General features: G+C 40.6%; 1 protein-coding gene and 1 long non-coding RNA gene across 2 annotated transcripts; one reads left to right on the top strand and one right to left on the bottom strand.

Annotated features, from left to right (window-relative positions):
• Nucleotides 1–1949: 1949 nt before the first annotated feature.
• LOC124258211 lies at nt 1950–12012 on the bottom strand. The gene is made up of 3 exons (XM_046692275.1): nt 11910–12012; nt 3709–3792; nt 1950–3355 (listed from the first exon to the last, which is right to left on the bottom strand). The coding sequence occupies exons 1-3, from the start codon at nt 12009–12011 to the stop codon at nt 2480–2482; spliced, it is 1062 nt and encodes a 353-aa protein (XP_046548231.1). The 5' UTR covers nt 12012; the 3' UTR covers nt 1950–2479.
• A 1464-nt stretch (nt 12013–13476) lies between these two features.
• Nucleotides 13477–16245, top strand: LOC124258212. The gene is made up of 3 exons (XR_006893541.1): nt 13477–13519; nt 13986–14051; nt 16094–16245. It is a non-coding gene; the product is annotated as an uncharacterized LOC124258212 (long non-coding RNA).
• The last annotated feature ends 7210 nt before the right edge of the window (nt 16246–23455 follow it).

Genomic DNA, 23455 nt, shown 5'->3' with positions numbered 1-23455 from the left:
GCTGTACATAGACACATGGCATTTTATAATCGGTAGAATTAGCAACCGAGATTGTTAGTGGCTGTATTCTCGAAGGGATAAAGTATTGTAACATTATTGTCCTCCTGAGTACGTACGTAAGTCCCCCAACGTTCAAGGTCAATTTTGGTCTACCGAACTTTTAATCGTAGTATTTTTATGTTTTAAATGATGGCTAAAATTTAGTACAGTCGCCAGGGATTGAAGTGACGGTGTAAATCCAGCTAGGGTCCATGTAGATAGCAAAGCACTTCAAGTCCCCATGGTCCCAAGTATGGTGATCAACTTTCAGTTGCTGGCGATACTCAGCCCGGTTTTCTTAAATATTGTGTTGTCCTGATTGCTATCAAATTTAGAGATAAATGCCAGTTTTAATTCTTGTTTGAGTGATATTCTATTTATTTTTACTATCCATCGTCGACAGGTTTTTAAAAATTAACTCCATTTATCATGAATTTATAACTAGTTTTAGTCACGATGAGACTAAAATACTGCCGATATGACTATAAACTTAATCTCACTCACTCACTCACTCCTATATTGGGTCTGTGAGTGAGCATTGGGCAGTCTTCACTGCCGACTTCAATGCAACAAAGATCGACCCAGAGCGATATGTGAGTGAGTGAGTATGGTTTTACGCCACTTTTAGCAATATTCCCCATACTGCAGATCAAAACAACACATGTTTCCTCGAGGATCTATGTTGTGTATTATTTATTTGTTACAATACACTGAGAGTAACTTACCTCCCTTGGGTTGATACCATGTTTACAGAAACAATACCATTCTCTACAGCAGCAAGGGTAATGCCGTCAACATGATACATTGGATAACACTTGCTGCTATCTATGTGAAGTTTGGCATTATAGGAAATAGTTTGAGTTTGAGTTTAGCTTTCCACCACATTCAGCAATATTCCAGCTATATGGTGGCAATCTGTAAATAATCGAGTCTGGACCAGACAATCAAGTGATCAACAGCATAAACATCAATCTACGCAACTGGGATACGATGGCATGTGTCAACCAAGTCCGCGAGTCTGACCACCCGATCCCATCTTACGACGAGCATGGGTTACTGAAGATCACTTCTAACCCGGATCTTCACGGGTGTCTAGGAAGCAGGATGAATGATACCCTAATATATTGTTTAACGCCGGAACACTCTTGTTATTGAATATGCGAGTAGATACGTCCCCCGACTGTTACGTATTGTTACAGTCCCCGTCGTGTAGATCACGTCGTCAACTCGTGTGAAGCAAATGTCAACACAGACACACCTTGACTGGCGTATAGAAAATATTTGTGATTATTATGCAGCAACAACATATGAAATAGAAGCGGCAAAACCCTGTACACGTCCATAAGATATATCTGCTAAAAACAGAGTCGATTGTACAGTTGTGACTATATCTTGAGTATACATCTGTTTCAGCAGTATCACAGCTATAAGATGGTGCTTGTAAATAGATCGAGTCAAGACCAGACAATCCAGTGATTGTAACGTTGCGATATGATGACAGAGCATGTGTTTATGACTCACCATGAAATAGTGATGATACCAGGTGTTCGCGAAAAGGTGAGCGTATCCTGCCCCACCTGTGCCACCCGTTCATAAACATATGCTAAGTCTAGTCATTTGTTCATCTGAAATAATTCGAGTGAGTGAGTGAGTTTAGTTTTACGCCGCACTCAGTAATATTTCAGCCATATGGCGGCGGTCTGTAAATAATCGTGTCTGGGCCAGCCAAACCAGTGATCAACAGCATGAGCATCGATCTGCGCAATTGGGAACCGATGACATGCGTCAACCAAGTCAGCAAGCCAGATTACTGAAGGTACATTCTAACCCGGACCTTTACGGGTCTGAAATAATTCGAGAACGTATGGTATAAGTCAACACACGAAATTGCATCAGACATATTTTTTGTCACTGATGCATCAAATTCGGAAATTCCCTCCACATGTCTACCCTAAAACTTCTTGAATGCTTTCCTGAGGCCTTGAATATTGTAATCTTGATCAATCAACTTGTGAGCAAAAGTGGTATAACGCTCTTTGAAATCCTGATAACAAGAGCACGCTCGATTTTACCTCAAAGTTGAAAGTTGAAATCATCCCTTTTGTCATACAGCCTTGTGGAGAGATTTCATGTTCAGGTGGGTAAATCAGTGGCTGGCAATTGACTATTTCATGGTCATTGAACGATATTAGATCATCGATATACCGGAAGCTTAAGGTAAACTTCTTGGTCAAATTATCTTGTTTTGATTTTGCCAACCCAATCAGAAATTCCGAAGTATAAAGAAACAGATCCGCAAAACTCTCCGTCTGTTTGTTAAATCGAAATTCACGAGATTTACAGCCCGCTGATGTCATGTTTATAACATAACACAAATATACATCATGAAAATGTATATTTTGGTTTTTAGAATTTAAAAAAATAAATGTTTGTTTGCACGTCACTGTAACAATTCCCTGTAACAAGCATATCCCAGATAAAACCAACAGTCACCAGGTACATCGTTTACATATGACTGAATAGCCACTCTTTGTTGAACAATAAGCTTTTCTTTGTTCGTATTCATTGAAAATAGTACCTGTTGGTCTGTACAGCTGAGGGACATGTCCAGATAGCGTTGGACGGCCTGTCGATAATCTGCTATAAACAAAGGCAATGTGTCTTGAGATCCGAAGATAAACCCACCGCCAATCCACACATGGTTTCCTTTGAAGATAGTCTCAGGGGGCATGTCCATGTTCGCGTCGTAGACTTGGTTCATGGCCACGCGAGATTCGTTAAAATTTGGGGGGTTTACTATAACAAACTCTTTCCTCCGTTCAGTGATCAGTCGGAAATAACCGACATCGATCCAGGTGTAATAAGTGGTATTGAAATGATTACTTTTAACTGCTTGTTGTGTCAATTCATATTTGGCGTGTTGAGCACATGTGTATTCGGGCACGACTGTGTTCGGGTGGAACTTTGGGTATCCTGGCATTGAATAGATTTGCTTGATCTTCTCTACCCATCCGAAAGACCATAGCTTTTCTCTGTCCACCAGAACTATTTTCGTTGTACCTTCCTTACCGGCTCTCATCTGGAGAAACTGTTCAGCAATGTCTACCGAGTCTGTGTAAACGATGAAAGGATTTCGCAGATGTGTGAACACTACTGACCACGACAAGTACAATTTAGAATTAAATATCCTTCCGGTGCCTTTCTGGAATGGCCCCAGATTGAAAAAGGCGGTGACTACAGTGACGTCAGGAGGCTGCGTTCTATTGTATGTCCGGGGTTTCACCTGCGGGATCTGCATGGGGATACAGGGCGGCCTCTGAAACAGTCAGATATTAAATAGTAGACCCACACGAAATATTTACGAACAAAATTAAAAACCCATCTGAGCATATAATGAAACGCCCCAATGTTCCTACAGCTTAGGTATTGCTGTAACCTATTCCTGTAGAGTTGTATGAAGGACACAGTGTGTAACCCTCACAGTGCTGTGTGCATGCATTACCTCCAACCACGATGTTCCACCATGGACAGAACACGTGCGGGGGATGTTGTAAGTTGAATTTGATGACGTTCATCAGCTGGTGATGCATCACGTATGCAAATTCCATGATGAGAGAAGTGTTTTAAGGAAAATGTACACAGTTGAGTCGCTGTCTTCAGAATATGTACCTCACGGGGCGTGGATCCGGAATACCTGGATGATGTCTCGACACCGATCAACTTGAGTTTGGCGTGGGTATATTTGACGGTTGTCTGAAAGACAATTATAAGTACTGGGATATTAAAGTGGTTATTCGTGCCGTTAAGAAGTGCATCAGAATGGACTAGTGAACACTACAGTCTACAAGGCACCAACAATATGACACAGCTCATTCATAATCAAATAACTGCTAACTTAATGACCGAAACTAGCAGATGAGACTCTTTATTCAAGGAAGCTCGATTCTAAATACTATACAGGTCAAATGTATTCGAAAATGCGATTCACTATCTTTTCAATTGTGAAGCTCTTCGCAAAGTTCCACTTTTATACATACCTATCAAATACCATTCAAGCTCGCAAGCTCGGTCGATATTATTTTACTCAGGTCAATAAAAACCGATATCGACCTCTACAAGAGTCTATAATTGTAATCTTGTCAATTGTAGGCACATTTATGAAGCTTCCTACTGCAACATACATGAAGAATCAGAGACACCTCTCACTACTTAGTGTACATGTACTTGTCGGTTGATCAAAACAGCAGACATGAACAATTCTCGTTGTTGGTAGATGCGTTGGTTACAGATACATGAAAACATGAAATCTGGACAGATCCCTTGATATGCTACAAGAAAGAACCTTTATTTTCACATCATCCTGACATCCTGATATTCACACCCATCGTTTACGTCTGGTGCATGCATGGTTGGTGGCAATATTAAAGCGACGCCTACCATATTGTTGGGAAACAGACAGTGACAAGCGTTAAATTTGTTAACAGACTGATGTATATCGTGTATTTTGTATTAGTAGTCCTTTTGTTTGTCAACATGTATTAATGACAATCAGTCTGCAAGATTCCCTGGCTGCTACATTCCTTATACATCCTGTTTCATGTATCATGTACAAGACACATGGGATTCAGGGCGTTTCTATGGTTACCATGCATTTTCAATTATACCACAGAATGCATTATGTCATGCCGCTATGTAACTAAATATTACTTCTCGAGACTGTTTACTGATGCTCGTCAATCATTCTCCCTGGCATACAACTAATGTGCATAAACAATAAACAACTTCAAGTGCACAGGTCAAGTTTGGGCCCAAATTAAATTTACACACACACACACACAAATAAAAAAATACATAGGTTCAGAGCTCAGAGGCACTATTTCTTTATGGTGAAATGAAAAGTGTTATACAATATGATTTTTGGGGCGTTACCATGGCAACCAGGACTTTCAATGACATTCAATATGTGAGTGAGTGAGTTTAGTTTTATGCCGCCCTCAGCAAATATTCCAGCTATATGGCGGCGGTCTGTAAATAATCGAGTCTGGACCAGACAATCCAGTGATCAACAGCATGAACATCGATCTGCGCAATTGGGAACCGATGACATGTGTCAACCAAGCCAGCCAGCCTGACCACCTAATCCCGTTAGTCGCCTCTTACGACAAGCATGGGTTACTAAAGGTTCATTTTAACCTGGACCTTCGCGGGTTCATTCAGTATGTGAATATATCAAAGATAACAATGACATTTTGCTTTATGCATATGTTTAGTGATTCCCTGTGTAACATACAACCCAACTGCTAACAAACAGGGACATGAAAATTGTTACAGGTCAAGATCACGGTCACATGAACATGCTTGATAATTTCCAAAACACGTCAACTTCGCATATTTTCTCACCTAGTTTAGTTTGTAAACACAAATATAAGACTTGCATCATGGTTGTAGATACCAGATTCTCTGCTTTATGAAATCCGATGTTGCAATGATATAAAATGGCTTATTGTACAAATTGAAGAGGATGGGGAGGGAGGACTTTTAAAGTTTTGTAATAAATCAAAGACAACCTTTAAGGGTTCCTTTCTTTACATCTTTTAGTGATTATTTATATATCTAAACTGACAAACATGAACAGAATAACCATGAACACCCTCGACTACATGTTTTGTAGAGTATACCATTACAATTCCTTATGTACACAACAAGCATTGTTATTTTACACGTATATGTGATGTCAGAATAGGTTCGTGATATTGCAGTATCATATCCAGACATAGCTGCCATATAATGGACTGAATATTATAAAACAAACATCTGTAAAGCTGAAAACTTTGTTTCAAAATGAACATTGAATGCAGGGAAATCCACATTTTAAGCTGTAACACGAGAACTAACTGAAATCTGTTACAACACTACAATAGTTCCTGTCAACTGCAGTTTAACCTATCACAACCTACTAGGGTTGTTAAATGTACACTTGTTATGTAGACCGATCATGAGTCAACATGTTTCTCTGTCCTTGCCCTCCATTTACTAAGGACATCACATCTCTTAGTAACTGTTACGAATTGCTAATGGTTCACTGTGGTGACTGTAACGCCTGCCTGTGATACATCCCAGTGTATGATAGTACAAGGGCGCACCAAGACGCCAGTGTCATCACGTCTCACAGCTGTGCATGTTTCAGAATTCTTCTACATTACATGCACGATTAATCGAACATATGCTTCCACCTATATTGACAACAAATGTGATTTTTTCAACATTTCGTGACCTAGTCACTTTGACAACTTTGCCATCCATGAATCGCCAAGCTCCCATAAGCTTCCTTTATCTTTAATTCTGACTATGTGCTTGACTTCTTCTGTGTGCAATCTTGAAGATCTCTAGCAAGTCATGCGCAGTGGTGGTGCAATCATGTTTCTCTGATGAACTTGTGTTCCTGCTGTACTATTGTGTGATGGGTCACACTTTGGATACAATTGTCTACCATGAATATATGCACTCACGTCCGCACTGTATATGACAGATATGTAAGCATATGATTTCCAAATATTCAGTCTGTCTGTTTTGTATACAGCACCAACTACGGTATTTAAAATACATCCTGGCATAGCATGTACAGGTCAGGGATTTACAACTACAGTTGAACTAAGGGTCTTCATTGCAACAACCACAGGTATGCCAGTTTCCTTTCTCCCCTCTACTGGTGATGACTACCGTGTACATCAGGAGACACTGCACTACCGGTGTCACAGCCATCTTAGCCAGTCATATGTACCATAACCAACTTGATGAAGATGGAGACAGAATACGAAAAAGAACCTGGTTCTCATCATTCTCTTATAAGATACTGCTCGACAAGAAATAAAAGATTCGATGTATACTTAAAGAAAGTGCCAGTGGCTGTCACGTTCTTCAGAATTTTAGTGCCCGTAAAAATATTAACACATGTTTCAAATGAAAACATGGTTGAAACTGTAATTATTTGTGTGTGAAAAGGTTAAAAGAGCACAATCTGTAAGTTATATGGAAGTGAAATACAGAATTTGACGTGTTCCTAAACCGATCCAGCATGTTCCTGTTCCTGTTCATGTTCATGTGCCCTGGAACTTGACTTTAAATTTGAAACAAGTTTCAGGTCCCTGTTTGTTTGGTGGTATGTGACACAACTGATCACTAAACATATACACAAAGCAAAATGTTAATGTTGTCATGGTGACGCCCCTACAAATCATACTGTATGACATTTTGGCAACATTGGCTTTCATAATATCATGGTTATGTTTGGGGGTGGTGACATCTATAGAGGATTGGTTGGAATGGTATCATCTATAGGAGACTGTTTAGCGTTGTGACATCTATAGAGAGTTGGTTAGGGTGGTGACATCAAAAGGGGATTGGATGGGGGTGGTGACATCTATAGGGGATTGGTTGGGGGTGGTATCATCTATAGGAGACTGTTTATGGGGCTGACATCAATAGAGGATTGGTTTGGGTGGTGACATCTATAGCGGGTTGGATGGAGGTTGGTGACATCTATAGAGAGTTGGTTGGGGGTTGTGACATCTATAGAGAGTTGGTTGGGGGTGGTGACATCTATATATGGCAACAGAGATTTGATTGAGGTGGTGACATCTATAATGGGTTGGATGGAGGTGGTGACATCTATAGAGAGTTGGTTAGCGGTGGTGACATTTATAGAGAGTTGGTTAAGGTGGTGACATCTATAGAGAGTTGGTTAGGGGTGGTGACATATATAGAGAGTTGGTTAAGGTGGTGACATCTATAGAGGGTTGGTTGGGAGTGGAGACATTTATAGAGGGTTGGTTGGGACTTGTGACATTTATAGAGAGTTGGTTAAGGTGGTGACATCTATAGAGGGTTGGTTGGGGGTGTTGACATATATAGAGGGTTGGATGGGGGTTGTGGCATCGATAGAGAGTAAGCTAGGGTGTTCTCAGCTATAGAAGATTGGTTGGGGGTGGTGACATCTATAGAGACTTGGTTAGGATGGTGACATTTATAGAGATTTGGTTAGGGTGTTGACATCTATAGAGAGTTGGTTAGGGTGTTGACATCTATAGAGGGTTGGTTGGGGCGGTGACATCTATAGAGGGTTTGTTAGGGGGTGACATCTATAGAGAGTTTGTTAGTGTGGTGACATCTATAGAGAGTTGGTTAGGGATGGTGACATCTATAGAGGATTGGTTGAGGGTGGTGACATCTATAGAGAGTTGGTTAGGGGTGCTGACATCTATAGAGGGCTGGTTGGGAGTGGAGACATTTATAGAGAGTTGGTTAGGGATGGTGACATCTATAGAGGATTGGTTGAGGGTGGTGACATCTATAGAGAGTTGGTTAGGTTGGTGACATCTATAGAGCTTTGGTTGGTGTGGTGACATCTATAGAGAGTTGGTTGGGGGTAGTGACATCAATAGGGGATTGGTTGGGGGTGGTGACATCTATAGAGAGTTGGCTGGGGGTGGTGACATCAATAGGGGATTGGTTGAGGGTGGTGACATCTATAGAGAGTTGGTTGGGGGTGGTGACATCAATAGGGGATTGGTTGGGGGGCTGTGGCATCTATAGAGAGTTGGTTGGGGGTAGTGACATCAATAGGGGATTGGTTGGTGTGGTGACATCTATAGAGAGTTGGTTGGGGGTGGTGACATCAATAGGGGATTGGTTGGGGGTTTGTTGCATCTACAGAGAGTTGGTTGAGGGTGGTGATATCTGTAGAGAATTGTTTCGGGGTGGTGACTACAACTGTTCAGACAGCAATAGAATTCTGATCCATTAGCAGGTGCATACTGACGACGAAGATATACACAGCGAGTATAGAGAGTTCTGATCCATTAGCAGGTGCATACTGACGACGAAGATATACACAGCGAGTATAGAGAGTTCTGATCCATTAGCAGGTGCATACTGACGACGAAGATATACACAGCGAGTATAGAGAGTTCTGATCCATTAGCAGGTGCATACTGACGACGAAGATATACACAGCGAGTATAGAGAGTTCTGATCCATTAGCAGGTGCATACTGACGACGAAGATATACACAGCGAGTATAGAGAATTCTGATCCATTAGCAGGTGCATACTGACGACGAAGATATACACAGCGAGTATAGAGAGTTCTGATCCATTAGCAGGTGCATACTGACGACGAAGATATACACAGCGAGTATAGAGAGTTCTGATCCATTAGCAGGTGCATACTGACGACGAAGATATACACAGCGAGTATAGAGAGTTCTGATCCATTAGCAGGTGCATACTGACGACGAAGATATACACAGCGAGTATAGAGAATTCTGATCCATTAGCAGGTGCATACTGACGACGAAGATATACACAGCGAGTATAGAGAGTTCTGATCCATTAGCAGGTGCATACTGACGACGAAGATATACACAGCGAGTATAGAGAGTTCTGATCCATTAGCAGGTGCACACTGACGACGAAGATATACAGCGAGCGAGTATAGAGAGTTCTGATCCATTAGCAGGTGCACACTGACGACGAAGATATACACAGCGAGTATAGAGAGTTCTGATCCATTAGCAGGTGCATACTGACGACGAAGATATACACAGCGAGTATAGAGAGTTCTGATCCATTAGCAGGTGCATACTGACGACGAAGATATACACAGCGAGTATAGAGAATTCTGATCCATTAGCAGGTGCATACTGACGACGAAGATATACACAGCGAGTATAGAGAGTTCTGATCCATTAGCAGGTGCATACTGACGACGAAGATATACACAGCGAGTATAGAGAGTTCTGATCCATTAGCAGGTGCATACTGACGACGAAGATATACACAGCGAGTATAGAGAATTCTGATCCATTAGCAGGTGCATACTGACGACGAAGATATACACAGCGAGTATAGAGAGTTCTGATCCATTAGCAGGTGCACACTGACGACGAAGATATACACAGCGAGTATAGAGAGTTCTGATCCATTAGCAGGTACACTGACGACGAAGATATACACAGCGAGTATAGAGAGTTCTGATCCATTAGCAGGTGCATACTGACGACGAAGATATACACAGCGAGTATAGAGAGAGTTCTGATCCATTAGCAGGTGCATACTGACGACGAAGATATACACAGCGAGTATAGAGAGTTCTGATCCATTAGCAGGTGCACACTGACGACGAAGATATACACAGCGAGTATAGAGAATTCTGATCCATTAGCAGGTGCATACTGACGACGAAGATATACACAGCGAGTATAGAGAATTCTGATCCATTAGCAGGTGCACACTGACGACGAAGATATACACAGCGAGTATAGAGAGTTCTGATCCATTAGCAGGTGCACACTGACGACGAAGATATACACAGCGAGTATAGAGAGTTCTGATCCATTAGCAGGTGCATACTGACGACGAAGATATACACAGCGAGTATAGAGAGTTCTGATCCATTAGCAGGTGCATACTGACGACGAAGATATACACAGCGAGTATAGAGAGTTCTGATCCATTAGCAGGTGCATACTGACGACGAAGATATACACAGCGAGTATAGAGAATTCTGATCCATTAGCAGGTGCATACTGACGACGAAGATATACACAGCGAGTATAGAGAGTTCTGATCCATTAGCAGGTGCATACTGACGACGAAGATATACACAGCGAGTATAGAGAATTCTGATCCATTAGCAGGTGCATACTGACGACGAAGATATACACAGCGAGTATAGAGAATTCTGATCCATTAGCAGGTGCATACTGACGACGAAGATATACACAGCGAGTATAGAGAATTCTGATCCATTAGCAGGTGCATACTGACGACGAAGATATACACAGCGAGTATAGAGAGTTCTGATCCATTAGCAGGTGCATACTGACGACGAAGATATACACAGCGAGTATAGAGAATTCTGATCCATTAGCAGGTGCATACTGACGACGAAGATATACACAGCGAGTATAGAGAGTTCTGATCCATTAGCAGGTGCATACTGACGACGAAGATATACACAGCGAGTATAGAGAGTTCTGATCCATTAGCAGGTGCATACTGACGACGAAGATATACACAGCGAGTATAGAGAGTTCTGATCCATTAGCAGGTGCATACTGACGACGAAGATATACACAGCGAGTATAGAGAATTCTGATCCATTAGCAGGTGCATACTGACGACGAAGATATACACAGCGCATGAAACTCTATCTATGAGTACAATACTGCGTCTCTCCCCCTTTCCCTCTCTGTCACATCACAAGATTACATAACTGCTTGTACGTCCATGTTTGATCTTATAGCGGAGACAGCCATATGTATGCTTTTAAACATATGTGTGCGATCTAATTCCAGCTATGTGGTTGGCTACTCCATGGTCTTGACGGGCTTCTTTCCTGATAGCAATTAATTGATACGTTAGTCGTACTCCGGTCGAACTCACTGACGTTTGTGTTGCAACTTTAATGTTTAAAAGCGTTGGTAAACGTCGATGAAGGATATCTGATCAATCCCACCTTCGTGATATAACTGATACGACGGATACCTGCGGGTGGAGGGCCACACTAGCTATTAGTAGTATGCTGGAAGACGACAGAAATAACCTTTCTGTTTCGTCACGATATGGCTGAAATATTGCCGATGTGACGTTAATTTTTAACTTACTCACTCACTCACCTTTCTGTTACGTATTAATGCCCCAATGTTGCCATGACAACAGAGAAAATATATGTTGATTCGATGCTAAAACAGTCGAGTATTATTTTTGACAGATTACTGCAGACCGTGTCTTTCAGAAATGACATATCTAACTCGGTGTAAGGTAGATGGTATCTGACCGATACTACTGTGTTCTCTGTGTTCCACGTACCTGCAGTGAGACGTAGCTGAAACTGATGACAATCACCATTGCAACCAGCGCGGCGAAGAAGAGCAAAACACGTGCGCCTTTCTTCATCACCCAAACCTCCATCTTCAGATCGTGTACCAGGCACAAACATACACGTGTCAATAAAATTGTGAAAAGTTATGGCAAGTCTCTATATTACACAGGACTGCCACAGTGAAAAGCAAATCTCTATATTACACAGGACAGTCACATTGAAAGGCAAATATCTATATTACACAGAACTGCCACATTGAAAGGCAAATCTCTATGTTACACAGGACTGTCACATTGAAAGGCAAATCTCTATATTACACAGAACTGCCACATTGAAAGGCAAATCTCTATATTACACAGAACTGCCACATTGAAAGGCAAATCTCTATATTACACAGGACTGTCACATTGAAAGGCAAATCTCTATGTTACACAGAACTGTCACATTGAAAGGCAAATCTCTATGTTACACAGAACTGTCACATTGAAAGGCAAATCTCTATACTACACAGGACTGTCACATTGAAAGGCAAATCTCTATGTTACACAGGACTGTCACATTGAAAAGCAAATCTGAGTCGGAATGTTTCCCGCACAGCTGACACGATAGGAAGCCTCAGGAGCGTGGTGGTGTTCGCGCAGATAGTTTCCCGTTTATTGACTTTTTCGAAAAAAAAATAATGTACAAATTAGACTTTAAAACGTGTCAACTTTCTCAAAAAAACAAACATAAAGTAAGCATTGTGTGATGATAGGTAACCAAGGACGGATCCAGGATTCTGGGGAAGGGGCTGCACATAAATGATGAAGTCCAAAGGTTAGGGGGAAATGCTCCTCTGGGAATTTTTTTTCGGGGAACAAGCCGCTCAGAAGCGGTGGGGTTGGGGGGATGCGCACCTCCGCTCTGGATCCGCTACTGGGTAAAGATGCCTGAACGAGGCTTGAGCCTTTGGTTCCAAGCGCTTCCTCTATGGCGGTGTGTGGACCCTGCTTAACTCGTGGTTGGAGGGGAGGCAAAGGTTTCGTCAGATATTCAGTAGATCTAGCCAGTAGGTGAGGTGATTGATGTAAAATTATCACATTAGGTTAAAAACTCACAAAAGGTTTGATTAGTCTGTGAGAATATTCATTCGATGTTAAGGAATAGCACTTGGGAGCAAACGTCAGGTCAGAAAAATGTGTCAAACAGGGGGGGTGCTTTTACGCGCATTTGTAACGTTGCCTCTGATTGCACAAAGAATACAAATGCACCAATGGAAAGACGGATAACAAAGTTAGAGACACTTTTTTTCATAGTTTGACAAATGTGACGTCAAATGTTGACTTTGTGAAGGTGAAAACTTCCGACGTTTAAAAAACATATTTATGCAAAGCGCACATGTCTATAAAAAATCTCATAGGTAGACGAATTATCAAGCTTCAATCTGCACTATGAACTGTGCTTTTTTAACAACGTGTTCATGTCGAGATAAAAATGAAAAGGACCCCACCGTCTATACCGGAAGTACTTTTCCCTAGCGATCAAGTTACAGACAGAGCCTGCCAGCTGAGATCGTGTTTGTCAGCAAGCGTGGAAATACCGTCTTTCTACGAAATAGGTGAGTGACAACATATTTCATGCTTGCAATATGATGTATCCTGAACTAATGAACAAATATACACCATTTATTACCGCCGATCAATCCAATTTTAATATATACTTGGCCTAAATAACGTGCACAGTGGGTTGACCTATTTTTTCGTGAAATTGACATGGTTATCAAAAATGAAATACTACTGACAGTGAATGACAGTAAATGTGATTGTGTGTTACTGTTAGTATATACAAGTTAGCAACATTTGGCAGCTGACCATGGCAACATTATCTCTGTTTTCAGTTGCATTCTATTTACAAAATCCCTTCACATTTTTTTAAGTTATATAAAAATTGCCATTGTTGATGAAATAACAATAATAAATAATCAGTCATTTACTGTTTAAGCTTGGGGCCATTAAATTGTCACGATCTAATTAGTGCCATACTGTTAAGAAAATATATTAATTTTTATTTTCCTTAATTTTCAGGACCAGGGCTGACCAACTGAAGAGAAGAAGCCTGACTACTTATGTTTTGCAAAGTGACAGAGATTGGTCGCTATTGTTTCTTCAGATTTTATTATTATCATGCAACCTGACCTGTATGCTGTTTTTGTGATTTATTCTAAGCAGTTATACCTGCCATATATTGACAGTTTGTGATAAAGTTGAAAATGTTTCTTCCTCATATGTTGTGCATTGATCTGCATTGATCTTTGCCAAAATGGATTCATATGACCCAGGATCATGACATAACTTGCAACTGAAACTGTATTTGTTGGAAACTATTTGCTTAAGTATTTATGATCACATTCAAAAGACACCTAGACCACGGCCTCTAATACAAATACCAGATATGTTATATAATGTTATCAATCCATCATGCATGAGATATTGGATTTGATATAAAAAGGCTTAGCTAAGATTCTACATGCTCCTTGGGCCAGGTTTAGTTTTCAACCCTGTGATATATATTTTATGTATTATGTAGGAGTTTCTAGAACTTTATTTATTCATTTCATTGTGGTACATACGCTGTCTGTAGAAAGGAGCAAGAAGTCCCTATTTTACTTGATTTTGACTTATTTTGACTCCAGAGACTTAAGTTAACATGAAACTTGCCTTGTATGCATGTATTGTCATTTTCTAGTCTTTAATGCATGTCATACGTGGCCAAATTGTAATGGTAATTAAACAGCAGAAATGGGTACCAGTGTCAGCGACAGATTTTGCTGTTGAATGTGTTAGATATATCACTTTTATTGCAAAAATAGATAGACATGATGCCAATAAACAACTACAATGCATACAAGTATTATTCAGAAGTGTAAAATTATTTTTGAAAATAACCTAGCCAATATATAGCTGGAAAGAAATGCAGTAATTTTTTAGGGAGCAGGTGTGTTTGAATGCTAATAACTTTTTATTATTTTTTTCTGTGTTAAAAACAAAGTATTTTGATAGCTTATCCTTTGCTCTAGCCCCACATAACTTCCATGTTAATTGTACGGGTAACTATAGATATTCTTCAAAATACATTTGTATCTCTTGACCTTCAAATTTCAAGGTCGAGCATATTTTATAAACATTGTAACATATGCTTTTTTAACTTGATTGTCACTTTTTGGAGATAAAAAGACGTGTTATCACATAACAATGACTATGTATGCTTATTTTGATGATGTTTTACTCATGTTTAGACATTATTCATGAAAACTTAGTGAAAAGTTTAAAAACGATTTATACGGGGCTACACTTACGGGGTCAGATTTTCATATTGTATGTGGTAAATATATGTCCATTATCACTAAAATGGATAGACAAGATACCAATACAGAGATAGAATACTTAAACATATTTTTCTTCAGTGCAGAAATATTTTTAAAATATTCCTGACCAAAAAAAATGGCTGAAAAAAGAAATTCATTTTTCTTTTCTGAGGGTGGACGTCTTGTAAATCTAATAACTTTTTAATAACATTTTTTGGTATGAAAATCAAAGTGTTTTGTTGTTATTGAAACTTCACTGTAGCAACACATCAAATTTGGTTGAAAAATTCCTATTAATAAAAACTGAGTGATTATGCTTACTATTAATAGTTTTGACCTTTGGCACACTACTGTATTCGGCGGGAAATCAATATCTTGCGACTCACAGTGGGCAGCGAACAAGGTATAATATCAAATGCTAAAATGTCTCAATGAAACGTGTTTGTTTGCCCTCATAGCATGGAGTGAAAATAATAACATTGACAGTTTTGTCGCAGACGGTCAGATGTGAGGAGCGACTGCTTGTGACAGACAAGTGGCACAGTGTTCGAGCTGCTCGCCAGTCATTGTAGTGAATCGTCTGGCCAGGAGTCGTGGTTTTCACGGAGCGGAGCGGTAAACAACAGGCGCTCCCGGCCACTCTCGCACAAACACATACATTGAAAAGAAATGTTTGTTTTTCATTTGATTTTCTCAGTTAAAAAACATTACTTGTCTTTGCATTTGAGAAAAAGACAACAGCAGCACATTTCAATAAAGGTATTCTAAGAATCTCATTAATAATTCTTGGGAAAGTTGGCTACATTGGAATTTATTCTTATGTTACAGGCAACAGTAACTCCAGAACATTCACAACATGGAGGATGTATATGGTTGTCACAGTCAGCGGGGAAGTATGGTGACAGCCTCCCTGTGTCTGAAGAGAGAGGATGGTGACAATCTCCCTGTGTTTGAAGAGAGAGGATGGTGACAATCTCCATGTGTCTTGGGAGAGGATGGTGACAGTGTCCTTGTGTGTCTGTGGAGAGAGGATGGTGACAGTCTCCCTGTGTCTGGGGAGAGGATGGTGACAGTGTCCCTGTGTGTCTGTTAAGAGAGGATGGTGACAGTGTCCCTGTGTGTCTGTTAAGAGAAGATGGTGACAGTCTCCCTGTGTCTGGGGAGAGGATGGTGACAGTGTCCCTGCGTGTCTGTGGAGAGAGGATGGTGACTGTCTCCCTGTGTCTGAAGGGAGAGGATGGTGACAGTCTCCCTGTGTCTGGAGAGAGGACGGTGATAGTCCCCCTGTGTCTGGGGAGAGGATGGTGACAGTCTCCCTTGTGTCTGAAGGGAGAGGATGGTGACAGTCTCCCTGCGTCTGTAGAGAGAGGATGGTGACAGTGTACCTGTGTCTGGGGAGAGGACGGTGACAGTGTCCCTGTGTCTGTGGAGAGAGGATGGTGACAGTGTACCTGTATCTGAAGAGAGAGGATGGTGACAGTCCCCCTGTGTCCATGGAGAGAGGATGTGACAGTGTCCCTGTGTCTGAAGGGAGAGGACGGTGACAGTCTCCCTGTGTCCAGAGGTAGAGGATGGTGACAGTCTCCCTGTGTCTGGAGGTAGAGGATGGTGATAGTCTCCCTGTGTCTGGAGGTAGAGGATGGTGACAGTCTCCTGGTGTCTGGAGGTAGAGGATGGTGATAGTCTCCCTGTGTCTGGAGGTAGAGGACGGTGACAGTCTCCCTGTGTCTGGAGGTAGAGGATGGTGACAGTCTCCCTGTGTCTGGAGGTAGAGGATGGTGATAGTCTCCCTGTGTCTGGAGGTAGAGGATGGTGACAGTCTCCCTGTGTCTGGAGGTAGAGGATGGTGATAGTCTCCCTGTGTCTGGAGGTAGAGGATGGTGACAGTCTCCCTGTGTCTGGAGGTAGAGGATGGTGACAGTCTCCCTGTGTCTGGAGGTAGACGATGGTGACAGTCTCCCTGTGTCTGGAGGTAGAGGATGGTGACAGTCTCCTGGTGTCTGGAAGTAGAGGATGGTGACAGTCTCCCTGTGTCTCTAAGGAGAGGATGGTGACAGTCTCCGTGTCTGGGGAGAGAGGTGTGGGACGATCACTGACAGGTAGGGCTGAGCGAATATTTATCAGCCTTAATAAGCAGTTTGTTCCGTTTAGTCATGGTTTCTTTAATAATCTAAAAGAAGGCATCACAATGATCCCAACCAACACCGTAACTAATTGAGTTGAAATGTTTGTCATTTACTCAATAGTTGTGACAGGGAAAAGAGTCAGGCTTCTGTATTTTTGGACAGGATATGACCATGTGTAGCAGGTTCAAATCAATCTCAGTAAATTCTTTCTGGTGTGGCTTCATCTGAGGCCCTGGGTCTTGATTTAGCGCTACGATGGTCGTAAGTTAATGTTAATGTATGGCACTTACGACTATCCTAGCGCTAAGAGAGCTTCGAAAATCTAGGCCCTGGTCACTTCATGTGATGTGGGCCTGACCTGTCTCCAGGATTAAGTCACCTGGTCCAGGTCCCACTCTGGAATGATCTATGACGGGACTGAATCCCAAGGCCTGCATTAATTGTACACCTGGCTTCTCAAAAGGAAATGACTTATTGACATCTTCCATCAAAAATACAGTTGATAAATATATTTTGCAAGTATGATGAATAACGAAGGGCACATCGTTACATGATGTTCAGATTTCTCAGGTAATTCGAGTTAAAGAAATAGATTTAAAAATGTCTAAAATTCCAACAGACCTTTGTACTGTACCATCCAAAGTGAGAAGCAGTATGTACAAGACGTGGAAGCTTTTGGTGCTTTTGTATTCATACATTACATCGACTTGTGGTGTTGTAATGAATTGGTAATGAATTCTCATTTAAATATGTTCAGTGAGTTGTCAACTTACATTTAGCATGGATGTTGAAATCATTGCTAGTTTCACGTAGCCAAACCGACATTAAATCTTCACTGCAAATAAGGTGACCATACTCTTATGATTTGATATATGCAGTGTCTACCAATTGTCTGCACTTCCATGTAACCCTGCTGCCAAATGAATACACTGACAACAAAAGTTGATAGAATGAACCTGTGGGAACCTGTTTTATATATGTTACTTGCTTTCCCTGTATGCTGGTTAGTCAGAACTGAAGAACTGAACTTGGTGCAAGCCTCACTGTAGGACCAACATGCTGCTAATCATTCAGTTTTGAAATGTGTTTCAGTTTATTTGACCACATTACTATAGTCGTTTATAATACAGCGTTTGAATAAGGGAACCGCTTTTAGCATTTGTTTTTGTCAATCAAAAACCCCAAACCTTTGGCAGCTCCTTTGATTGTATCATGATCACGGGATTATGTGACCCCTCTTTGAACGTGGCTGACATATTGTCAATGTCATCTTGTGCCCATCTCTACTGAGCTTGGGCTCAGACTAGTGACTAAGTCGCAGATTGTCATACGATTTTTGCCAGATTACATGTTTAAGTTTTTTTACTTTCTAAAACCAAGTGTTTCTGGGGCTACTGCCTTTTCTACTGAGACTACAACAAAGGCCATTGAGCTGTAACTTTACTGGAAGGATCCCAACTGGGGTATTTCTACAAACTGCACAGAATTTAGTATTTAAGAAAGAAGCAGAATATTGTAGTGTTTTGTTTAACTTAGCATTACATAGTTGTTCCCATGTCCTGTACCTCACAAACTCATTTCCAGTGTAACTCACCATGACATGATATTGTCACTTTTTATGTAGATACAAGGTCACTTTCTTCCTGACACAGAGACCTGAAAGTGCAACTCTGCAACTTCGGCTAGCAGTCTTTTCAATGTGTACATGTATTTTACAGATTTGTTCTAATGTTTTTGCAGTGGTAAACCTAATGGGTTATAATTATATTTATCAAATCTATTTACTAGGTGACAGAAACCGAATTTTCACCAAGTTCTCAAAAGAAGAAAGTGAGGTGTATGCACAAGCACAATAGAAGGGCGATAACTCTGCTTGGCTTCACACAGGGCCATCGATGTGTGGCGCTAATGCCTTTCGTTATTCTGATATATCAAAATGATAAGCAATAAATAGATGACCCTATCTGAGAATTATATTCAGACGTTGCATTTCACTGCATTTACTTATATGTGTAATCTTGCTTGTATTAGGACATTAAGAGAGTTCTGCTCCTATACTTAAGTGCTAAGAATAAGTAAATGTAAGATATTTAGATTTTATACACAACGAAATTGTTTGCTTAACTTTAAAGTGAAGATTGAAGGGGATTATCGTTTGCTGTAATCAATGATACAACTGTTTTTTGTGCCACATCAGGTTTGGTTGCTCTATGACAAGGGGCGCGCACTCTCCAAACGACCTGTAGAGAGACATTTTCGGCCATTTTGTCGATATTTCGTCCATTCTGTGTTTTAAGGCCTAACCGGCTCACTGCTCTCTGTGCCTTGCGTTTCCTGTAATGTATGAATACATGTGATACCTGACAGGGCATCGTGGATAGAACATAAATGTCTCTGAAGATAGAACCCTTATCAAGTGGACAGCTCACTCACTCACTCACTCACTCACTCACTCTCACTCTCACTCTCTCACTCTCACTCACTCACTCACTCACTCACTCACTCTATCAGCCACTGATTTGTCGAAGCTAGATTTAATTGCCGAGTTTGTTCCTCTTCGATGTAGAGACAAGGCCACTTTCTGCCAACAGGGTGTCGAATATAAAGAATAGTCTTACTGAAGATAGAACCTTATCAAGTGGACAACTCCCTTCCCTCACTTTATCAACCACTGGTTTGTGGAGGATGGGTTTTATTTCAGAAGACCGTGATATTACTTCGTCCCAACACAGTGTTCTGAGCAGTGGGTGCCACCATGTAACCACGGCAATAACTCTTCTCAGCAACGAAAAGCAGTTACACATTTGTTCCAATGGATAATACAATGGTGAAAAACTACTGGGTTACAATTGTAACTATAAAAATTCTGTATACTGGTTGGAGGTAAGCTTTGGTGACATTTGGCTGAATATGGGAGTCACTTGTAGTAACTGCTTCCTCCGTTTCTAGAGAGGTTTTCCGATTGCACTCGTATGACCGCTCCTTTCATCGATCTATCTATCTATCTATCTATCCATCCATCCATCCATCCATCCATCCATCCATCCATCCATCTACCCATCTATCTATCTATCTTTCTATCTACAATGCCGTGTCTCACAATGTATTTTGATACCTTTACTATCAGTTGTCATGTCCTCGTACATTGTTGTTTGTGATACATTGTTTTACTTATGCATATGAATACGGAAAGCTTTTATGCCTTCTTTAATGTGTGTGATACTTGGCGAAATAATGTAATTCAAAAGAAATTAAATACTGGAATACTTTTACCGTGCATAAATACGTAAAGAAGTCCCAATTTATGCCAACATGATACCTAAGTTCATAAGTTGCAGGCTTTGGTATTGCGGCAATAATACCATCTCAACATGATGTGGGGACTTCACCATTAGCAGAACATAACGAGAAATGTTTAAGCATTTATTGAATAACATATTACCTTTTAACTGCTTCAGCAGGGACAGGACTTACCCGGGCAACTTTCATCGCCTTGTCTTTGTTTCGCATTTTAGGAAGCATTAGACTTGCACAAGTCTCCAAGACAATAACTAATGGCTTTTGGCAATAATCCTTAAGAATATAATAGGTTATCAGAACGCGCTGTCACTATTAAAGGACTGGCTTCCATAGATGCGTTGTCCATTTATCTAGACTTGACTAGTAAAAGGTAGAATTGGACCAGTACACTGCCTTGGAGCAAGATTAACGATGGATAAAGGAGACTGGTTGTTCTCAGGCGTTGATTTTATACCCGGGCGACTTATATCACCTTGTCTTTCTTTCGCCTTATAAGAGAGATTACACTTGCACAAGTCTCTTGTACAATGGTAATTAGCTTTCGCATTGTAATAGTCCTGAAGAATAACATTAAGAATCAGAACATGCTGTAACTATTAAAGACTGGAATCCTTAGATGTAGTGAACGCTTATCTATATTTGCATCTTATAAAGGTAGAATTACATGCACTATAGAGCCTTGGATCAAGGCTAAGGACGGATAGTCGAGACTGGTTGTTCTCTGGCGTTCATATGCTATATTGACTGTATAGTCCACTTTTTGTCCAGTAGTCCAAGAGTTCAAAGTCACTTTTGTATTTTTTGGTAATTTCTGGAAGGTGAACATCTAAAGGTTTTTTTGGAATCTTGATATAAACTGTTAGATATTGCCTAAATTCTAAAGATACTGATCATATATCAAACGGATTTGTTGCTCAAGGATTACAAAATTCAAAAATAACAGAAAACCGAGTTTCCTTAATGTTACCCAAACAAAACAGACAGAGAGGTATATAACATGACAGAAAGGGGTTTAACTCCGTCAGGCCTCAAACTGAACCATTTATGTGTGGCGGTAACACTGTTAATATCAGTAATATATAGATGACCCTATCTGAGACTTAAATTCAGTCGGACCATTTCACTCCATCCGCCTGTATGTGTAATTGATCTGGCATGCTTGGGAAATTTTGAGAGTTCTAGTCCTATATTCAAGTGTAAAGAAAATCCAATAATCTGATATTTAAATTCTGAAACGCACAAGGAAATTTGTTTTTCAATGTCAAGGTGAGGATCGAAGGGTATGTGTATACTTGTACGGTGTTCTTCAGGGGTGGGGAGGGTGTGTGGGGGTGGGGATCACGTGAAGGGGTCATGTGATTGGAAAATACAGTATCATTAATTAACAAGGCAGGTTGAAATTGTTCGTGTGAATAAGAAGGGGCACAATTGCAGTCTTATCAACTTATGTAAAGATATGCAGCTTGTATAGTCTGGATATATATTTCTATACATATTTATTTGGATAGCAAGTGTTGTTCAAACAATCTGTAGCTTACATGTGTTTACGGATGCTCTATCAGTGTTTACGGAAGCTCTATCAGCGACTGAATTGTTTGAACAAGGTTCGGACAAACACCTATATCATTGCTGACACTCACTCACTCACTCACTTTAAAGACAAAAATACGTTACACTATTCTCTTGCTCTTATGCATGTTCATCTACTTCCTTTCGCCAAGGAAACCAGCTTTCCTGATGAGGGTGTGTTCAAATCTGAAAATTTCTGCGACCGCCTAAATATACCTTTTATATTTTTGCAGAGCTTATCTTTATAATTACCGTGAACACTATCGCCATGTACACGTGATACAGTGACAGTTGATTCCTAAATATAAATATAATAAAAATGAGCCCAGGGGCTGTCGCCATTTTTCCTGAAACTGTGGTATTCTGAACTTGACATATATTCTAGACTTGCATGGTCTGTATTGGGTATATTAGATTATAGGTACACTAGGTGTGCTGGTCCCAGATCTCTGGTGAGACACATCCTTAGGGCTTACAGGACGAACATAGGTACCCAGCAATCTCACATTATTATAAGAGGCGAAGTACCGACTGGGTTATTTACCGGGCGCCGTCATAGAGCTTGAATATTGAAAAATGACAATAACATAGTTATTACGAGGCCAAGATTGTGGTCTGTTATCATACACAGAAGTATTTTCTCACTGTGTTTTAATGTGCCATGCTTAGGGACCGTTTATAACTTATTGCTAGGGGGTTGATGATGAGTTATATGTAGAAGTATCTGCAATGTGAATGATCCCCCTAAAATTGATGTTAATGACACACCTTGCATGCCATGTACAAAATCAATGACACCCCGCCATAATTTCTTAGCATAAATTTTATATATTGCAATGTACAAAATTCATGAGTCCCCTTCCCCAAATTACCCCAAACTAAATGGGTGACACCCCCTTAAAACCACCACCATCATTACCCGCCCCCACCCCACCCCCCTAGCCATATATTATGAACGGTCCTATAGCGTGAAGAATATATGATTACATATGAATGGAAATAGTAACAATGTCCCACTGAACTGTCAAAGACAGCTCACAACTCAACATCATGGAGGAAGGGTGTTGGTGAGGGTGTCTGAGTCCTCCTTATGAAGACACCCGGTGTGTATCAGTGGGACAGATAAACACTGATGAATGTGGGCGGGGGTGAAACACTGTTTCTGGAATTACAAACAAACTTGATTCTGTGAAGG

Source organism: Haliotis rubra, unplaced genomic scaffold (assembly GCF_003918875.1).
Source record: "Haliotis rubra isolate DU_JTF1 unplaced genomic scaffold, ASM391887v1 Scf687, whole genome shotgun sequence".
Taxonomy (NCBI): domain Eukaryota; kingdom Metazoa; phylum Mollusca; class Gastropoda; order Lepetellida; family Haliotidae; genus Haliotis; species Haliotis rubra.
This window is presented reverse-complemented; position numbering and strand designations above follow the sequence as displayed.

What these genes read in the sequence shown, in the direction of transcription:
- LOC124258211 (XM_046692275.1), bottom strand. Translation starts at nt 12,011, where the DNA reads ATGGAGGTTTGGGTGATGAAGAAAGGCGCACGTGTTTTGCTCTTCTTC. An exon ending in TCAGCTACGTCTCACTGCAG is followed by an intron (nt 3,793 to 11,909) that starts GTACGTGGAACA and finishes ATTGTCTTTCAG; the next exon opens with ACAACCGTCAAATATACCCA. An exon ending in CCGGATCCACGCCCCGTGAG is followed by an intron (nt 3,356 to 3,708) that starts GTACATATTCTG and finishes TGACTGTTTCAG; the next exon opens with AGGCCGCCCTGTATCCCCAT.